This window comes from Corvus brachyrhynchos, unplaced genomic scaffold (assembly GCF_000691975.1).
Source record: "Corvus brachyrhynchos isolate BGI_N302 unplaced genomic scaffold, ASM69197v1 scaffold239, whole genome shotgun sequence".
NCBI lineage: Eukaryota > Metazoa > Chordata > Aves > Passeriformes > Corvidae > Corvus > Corvus brachyrhynchos.
This window is the reverse complement of record NW_008246057.1, coordinates 4,077,927-4,085,599: the sequence shown is the minus strand read 5'-3', so window position 1 is coordinate 4,085,599 and position 7,673 is coordinate 4,077,927. Positions and strand designations below refer to the sequence as shown.

The 7,673-nt window shown below is 36.5% G+C and overlaps 1 protein-coding gene across 2 annotated transcripts in view; it reads right to left on the bottom strand.

Annotated features, from left to right (window-relative positions):
* The window catches only part of SLC2A13 (solute carrier family 2 member 13), a 142,992-nt gene that overhangs the window by 36,391 nt on the left and 98,928 nt on the right, over positions 1–7,673 (bottom strand). For both annotated transcript variants that reach the window (XM_017745967.1, XM_017745966.1), the window contains exons 5-6: positions 7,139–7,302; positions 2,954–3,074 (exon numbers count right to left, since the gene is read on the bottom strand). In XM_017745967.1, coding sequence (XP_017601456.1) covers positions 2,954–3,074; positions 7,139–7,302 — 285 coding nt within the window. The remainder of the gene's footprint in view (positions 1–2,953; positions 3,075–7,138; positions 7,303–7,673) is intronic.

Below are 7,673 nucleotides of genomic sequence, written 5' to 3'. Positions count from 1 at the left end.
TCTGCAGAGGAATATGGATCTGAAGGAACAACAAGCAGACTGTTCGTAGTAGCGCTAAGGGTTCCTTAATGGACACCCACACTTACTATAACCCGATGGATTCAGAATCATAAAATGTATTTTTACTCTGCATAGTATCAGTGAAACTTCTGTCAGCAAAAAAAGTTCTACTGGTGTTTTTGTAACCTATAAATACATTTTGGCACAGACAAATGCAAATTATATTTAGGAAACACCCCCACACTGAAATGCCCAAGCTGCAAACAGGTTTAGACTTTAAGTTTACCTCACCTCAGAGAAGCACTGTGTCCCCATAAGAGGAAGAGGACTATGAGCTGCTTTTGTGCAGGCACATACTTGAAAGCAGTTACAGGAGGATGACATTATGTGTTCATCTTCTGAAGTCCCGCTGACTTTTGCTTTTCCCAAACTGAGACCTCTTGAAGACTTGCAAGATACAATGCTAAGCAATCTGAGACACCAGCAGTTAGACTGGAACAAGCTAAGATATGGGTTAAAGAGCAAGAGACCACTGCCATGAATTGACTTCCTTTTACTTTGATTGAACATTCTGTTTGTAACTGTCTCTACAGCAACACTTGCTGCCCTACACAGTGCCTATCTGTACAGTAATGCCATTATTCTTAGAGTAGCAAAGAAAATATGCAAGACTGGTGTGATACAGAGTAGACTTTTACTTGCAAATCCTCAGGTTTAGGAATCTTTTTGATTCAACTTCATAACTGCCACGGGGAATAATTCCAGGGCCAAAAAGGAGAGAGAGGTGAGTCACAATGTAAAGCCCAGCCTTTAGCTTTTCTTTGGTTTGCAGTTCCCATCTCCTCTTCCTTCCAAGACCATCCACGTTACGCTCAAGTTCTCCTAACCCAAATGGAATGCTGATAACACCACCTACTTTCTCATGACAAAACCAATATTTTATATTTCATTCAGCTTATTGACAATGTGTATAGAAAGCAGGCATACTCAGATCTTAAACAGCCACTTTTCCAAGTCAAATGTAATGTATTGCATGTCATACTCGCCAGAAATAATAAATACTAATATTCATGATACTGAAGGAATATTCTTCCTTTGGCTCTATCTGGATCACAGCTTAGTGATATTTTGAGGCATGAAAATTTATACAGTTGTAGGTATACAAGTGTAAAGGTGTTATTAAGCATATCAATCCCTGTTTCTTTGTATAAACCTTTTAAATACTGGGTGCTACAGCCTAATTATGTGATTTGTGGGCAAATGCATCCATTTATTAGTTTCAGCTCTCCTGGCTTTTGTGTATCTCTATTCCAGTACAGCATAAGATTGAAACAGAAGCACCTAAAGCTTTCTCATATGTTGCTCATTATTTCCCCCCCCTTCACTTCTATCTCTAAACAAAAAGAGCTCCTACTATTTCAAACTACTCTCAAATGAAAATATTTAAATTATTTTATTGCTCTTTTTCCAGAACCTTTGAATTTTTATCATATCTGCTTTTGCCCACTTCACATCAGAAACAGAAATCACAAGAGATTACAAGTACTCCAATAATTCATGAAACAACATGCCTTTACTAGAACTACCTGCTTTAATTTTTCATGCTTTTGCCCAAAAGTGCACACTATGAAAGACATGAAAATTTCCTTCCTGACTGGCTATGGTTAACTGGAACATGAAAATTCTGTTGAATATTTTTCATTGTTTTTTTCAGTTGGACTAGCCATATTTCTTGTACGTAAATTTTATACCATTTCAGGTTACATTAACTAGCTTCATTAAATAACAAATTATGTGTTCTGCAAAGGGTACATCTCCCCTCTCCAAACATCCTTTCCAGTTAACTGAAGTACTAAGCAAATCCTTCTCATGTTTTTCTTTTAATGTAGTCTTATTCCAAAAGGAGAGCATCTTCCCCCTTTACCTCTTTTAACCAGCCTACTCGCCATTTTGTAGACAGGCCCATCTCAAAAATTGCAAATTATAGCTGACTCTGCAGTAGAAAACAAGTAAAATACACATTTTCAATATAGGAACCATTATATCTGGTAGTATCCTGTGTTGCAGTTATTCATATCTATTTAGACTCAATGAAGACCTTCAATCCCCTCCCCAGTTTTCTATAAACCTTCAGATCCTCACTATCTTTCACCTAAGACATTGCTCTGGCATAAGAAAAGCCACGAACCGTATTTCTAACCAATATCGCTACAAAACTAGAAGTGTACCTCTCATTTCTTGATATTTATTTCTACTACAAACACATGTAAGATGGATTTTGAACATAATAAAGAACTTCTTTAGCCATGGAACTAGTCTTCTCTGAATACAGAATTTTCTAGTCTGTCAGCTAAATGAACGTAAGAGCATATTCATATGAATAAACCCCACAAAATATAGAAAATTACACATTCTTAAAACCCCAGAAGTAATGTTATTTGAAACTATGACTGCATGTGGAAGAAAAATAGGTCAAAACCTGCACATTTATTGTAATTGTTAATGAGTATGCAATTATCTGAACATTACTTTTTCTTGCTCAGGAAAACAATAGGCAAGGAACACATCTTTTGAAGAGTTTACAGCTGCTATACATGACAAATCTACAAGCAGATGAATAACAGCAAGCATTTTTATAAATTCCTTATAAAATATTCCTGACTTTGTGTACACTATAACTTGCAGTAGGTGTGATATATTAGAACAGGTATGTGTGGAATTTGCCACTTAACCACCTTATTTAGCCCAAGAAACTCCAAAGGATTACTCAGAGAATTTAATCAGAGTCTAATTTTCTCTACAGAGGGAAGTTAGGATTTTAAATTTAGCTATCTAGTTTAGTTCCTTGTACTAGGCTTCATGAATAATTGTCTATTACTCAGACTAGGTTGTAAAACTCAATTAATTGGAAGCAACCTTCAAGAAGATCAGATGAATCACCATGAAATCTCACCTGTATTTTGTGCAGGTAGAGTTTTGATGTGAAGGATCTGGTGGATTAATTGTGATTCTTGGCGAGACCTGCGCTGATAGCAAAAATCCCGAAGCTAGGATAATGAGTGCCACAGCAGTACCTAAAAATACAGATAAAGAACAATGTGACACTTTTCTCCAGAGCACATGAAATAATTCTCTATTGAACTGAACTCTGCTTGGGAAAGCAAGGTACCCCATCACTATGCATACAGCATTCCCTAAGGAGTTGTGATGAGAACCTAAGAAAAATACCCTTTGCTACATCCACATCCTAAATTAGGTTAGATATTAAAGTCAAGTGCACCAGCTTTCATGTCCAGATATTAAATTAGTAGGTTGGGAATTTTTTAATCTGTGGAATTGACGCTGCTTGAATGAACAGGTATTATTATTTCTGGTGTTGAAAACAATGTTGTAAAGATTGAATTTCTTAGTGACTTTGAAATCACCATACTTCTCTCCACTCTCACACCCAGACCTGCAGGCTTTTCTGTAAAACAGAAAGTAGCATCAGCTTTTTCATTGACTCTACTCCCATTTGTGAAAGTAGAGAAATTTGACTTTTCATAAGAACACCATCAAAAAGTGCAACACATCTTGTTTTCAAAGAGCACACATAACATCAGCTGGGAAAAAACCCCCTTCCATCTGTTTGCTCCTGTTTCCCCCAACAAATTCCTTGTGCACAAGCTGGGCAAAACGATGACAAGAAAGGTTCATACTCTGTGAAACAGGCCATTACTGGAACATAACTCATAGTTTTCCTACCTTATTTGCCACACACACACAACATAATGTATCATTTTAATGAAAATTGAAAAACCTCACTACTCATGATACTACTCCAACTGCTTCAAACTCACACTTACAAAACCTTGACCTCTTGCTACACAATAACACATTGAGATCTACGTTGTATAAAAGTTTCCTAGCTGGAAAACACACCAAGTATGTGAAAACCTTTCTCTGAGATAAAAATAGTATCTAAAATACCAAGATATGTGTAATAATGTAATCCCTGACTAAGCCTGTGCAGCAGCCACGGCCAATAGGCAGGAATGGTTGGACCACACATTTACCTGAACTGAGGCACGTAAGACCTTAAACTCAGTCACAAACTACATGTGCAGAAAGCACATTCCCACCATAAGATATTCCATACTTGGATCTCTACTGCTGTGGCTGGTAGGTACACTAATAATCCCAGTTTTCTGGGCAGGCTGGATATTGCACTAGATGTCCTGTACATTCAAAATGCCATAAACCAGACAGCAAATATATTTAGACAGGGTCTATAAGCTTACTTACACTCATTTTAAATACGCTTTGTCTGTCTTTTAAGTTAACCAAATACACTAATACTCACTTCCAGTATCTCTGTAAGTACCTTGTTTCTTTGGAAAAGTACTGAATATGTAAACTTGGCAAATGAAGTTTAATATGTTTTCATTCTGTGGGAGGTTTTGCTATGATGAACAAAACCAAACAATCACAGCATATCATTATCTCAGGTGGGAAAAAACAAAAGAAAATATCCTGAAGATATTTTAGATCCTCTCTGTTACAAAAAGAGATACAAATTGTACAATGCCCAAGTACCTTTCAAATTGACAATTTCTGAAGGGAAAGAAGAAAACACAAATAAAATGGATAATGCACTTGTCACAATTCCTGCATGTTTCCCAACTAACAGCTTCAAAGAAAGAAATTAACTGAAGAAAAAGAGCAGAAGAAATAAATGATACCAAGATATCAAATGGACAGGAAACAAAGACAAATCAGTAATTGTAGTAAAGAGAACTAAAAAGGTAGGATTTTTTTTTCAGAAGTTTACTATAATTTTTCATAATTTTTTTTTTTTAATTAAAAAATTTTTTTTAATTCAATTTTAAAAAGTTTCTAATATTCTGAGAATGATAAAGACAAATTAAATGAAATCTAAAGCATCTCTTTGCCAACTGTTTTCAGAAAGCAGGAAAAGTTGCACAAGATTCCAAAATTAAATTATAGTACAATGGCTTTTAATCAAAATATTAATGTTACTCTACTGATTATTCTTGTAGGTTTTTATCTAATAAACATCTAATCAATTAGCCTTTATTAAAAAACCAAAGCCCCACATCCTTGCAGCAGCAGGCAAAAGTAGTTGTTTTGTCTTCATTTTATGCAGTGGGAGACTGGGGCATACCTGGCTTCCCCAAAGACCAGAGAAGCTGCCAGTAGTAACTCGGTGTGAATTGTAATGTCCTTAGAAATGCAAACCAAAGCAGAGCAGTAAGATATGTTTACCCCATGAGAAAACTCAATATGGAAAACAAATTCTTTGGTAGATTTTGTAATTATCACTCTATTACACAGCCCTCTTGCTAAGGAAAACACACCATATTCATACCTAAATCAAATGTTGCATGAAAAAATTCTAAATAGTACAGAGGGATAATATATGATTTCATGACTGTCATTATTTGTATTTTCCTTAAGGAGGGACCGTAGGATAAAACGGTCTGCAATGCAGCTTGACTCAAGTGCTGCTGCAGACAGACAGACAGCAACTGGCCACAAAAGAAAGACCATTTTTACTACACAATTACTTTGTGTCCAAACATCATTAACAAATAACCCTTTAATGCATTATGCTTCATTGTTAATTCTCTGTCTTATTTCTATATCCTCCTCTGTTCCATGACTAACATGCTTTGTGCAAGACATTTATATCTACATTTCAGATGGACAACCCTTGAATATGTTTAGCAGAGCCAAAAAGCAAAGAGCTCTGATAATATGAAAAGTCTGTGTTGGTTATCACAGCTAGACAGCTGGGTCCAGCAATAAACTCTTGAGGGGGCTGGCCAGACATATGAGATTATTGGGGCCAAATAATAAATAAATAAACAAACAAGCAAATAAATAAATAAATAAATAAATACTCTGTTTCAGTAGACATTAAAGGAGAGGCAGCACCCAAGAACAGAAGTGTCAGTGCAGGGCCTAGAGAGATCCACACCACAGAAAGACAAGGCAACAGACTGCCTGGAGGCATAGAAGGACATTTAGGGGAGATGTATTTTAACTGATCTGAACAGACTGTGCTAAAAGTAGCAATTTGAGATTTTTGTTCATATCTTTAAATGTGAGAAACATGGTTTGAGTAACTGTGCACCAAACCAGAAGTGTCACTGGGTTATCACTGCTCTATATAAACACTGCCTATATAAACACATTCAAGTGTAGATTCACTCAGCTGAGAGCTGGGAACTGCACATCCAGTGACATGGCAGCTGGTGCCTCTCTCTGCTGTGTTGCACTAACTAGAAATTTGTATCCTTGACAGCAACAACAGAACAAAATACAAAGACATTAAACCTTCACAGCTAAACACTTGTGAACATTATTTCAGGAGGAGCAGAAACAATTTCTCTTTACAAAACCCTGTTCTTGGAAACTCCAGACATTCAGCCAGAGGCAGCTTTTGGTCACAGATCACTTCAGCCAAAACGAGCACATAAGGCAGGAACAAGCAGGGAATTATTGGCCTAATAACAGGACACACTGAACATAGGAAGGCTGTTTGCTCTGCCTTTCCCTGCTTCCAAGAAAAGACTATGTGATAATTTATGGTGTCTAAATATTTGGACAAAATGTACAAAACCAGAATTCTGTCTTTGAGTATCTCATACAGGAGGTGAATTAAAATCCCATTAATGTATGTAAGGTATTTACTGTACTGTATCTGAGGTAACTATGCAGAGAACCGCACTACTTTTTACCAAGTGCTGCAATGGCTATGCAATATGCTTTCTCTGGTACACCTTCATCAGATGGTTCTGAATTCCAATTAATGAGCCCAAAATTATGTATGAGATTTAAAAACTAACCACCTGTGAAGTCCTAGGCATTTGATTCCTCAAACTGGAAAAAAAGGCTAAATGAAAACATTGTAAAACATGGCTTTGAGGAGAGTGTTACCTGAAAAAATAACAGGTTGTGACTTTTAAATTAGCCTCTAGCTGTGGTATTTTACTAATAGTCTTGAAAACCTTCAGGGAGAAGATTAACACTGTAATTTTGAAGAGGACTACTTTGAAAAAAATTGCACTTGAAATTTTATTTTCCTTTCATTAATAATTACGAGGAAAATACAATACACTAATGGAACACTCACCTGTTAAGCTACCAAGTGTAAGCTTCCGGCGACCCATTCTTTCCACAAGCCAGACTCCCACAAGAGTAAAAATAAAGTTTATAAATGCTGTCAGTGCAGCCAGCCAGATTGCAAGTCTGTCGTCTTCCACTCCGGACATCTGCAAAATGGTAGCACTGTAGTACCTGTGAAGGGAGGGAGAGACACCGTTTATTTCAATTTGGCTCATGTTATAGTTTCTGTTTTAATTTGAAAAAGATCATAACAAATATCAAGTGGGACCTCCCGCATAATGCGGTTGAAGACTGAGACACAATCACCCCGGGAAATCAGGCATAACCAAGGCATAACTTGCACCTGACTAAAGTTTTGACTAGAGGATATCAAGAGATGAATTGCCACTCTCTTCTTGGCTGTTTATATTTTCAATGGTCAATCATATTCTGCTAGAAATGGGGTTTGCATTTTTAATTTAAATGAATCTTGCTTTTCATATCCATCCATTGCTTTATGCTCTTTTTGGGGTTTTAGCACTCTGTGTGTTGTCTAGGGAAAG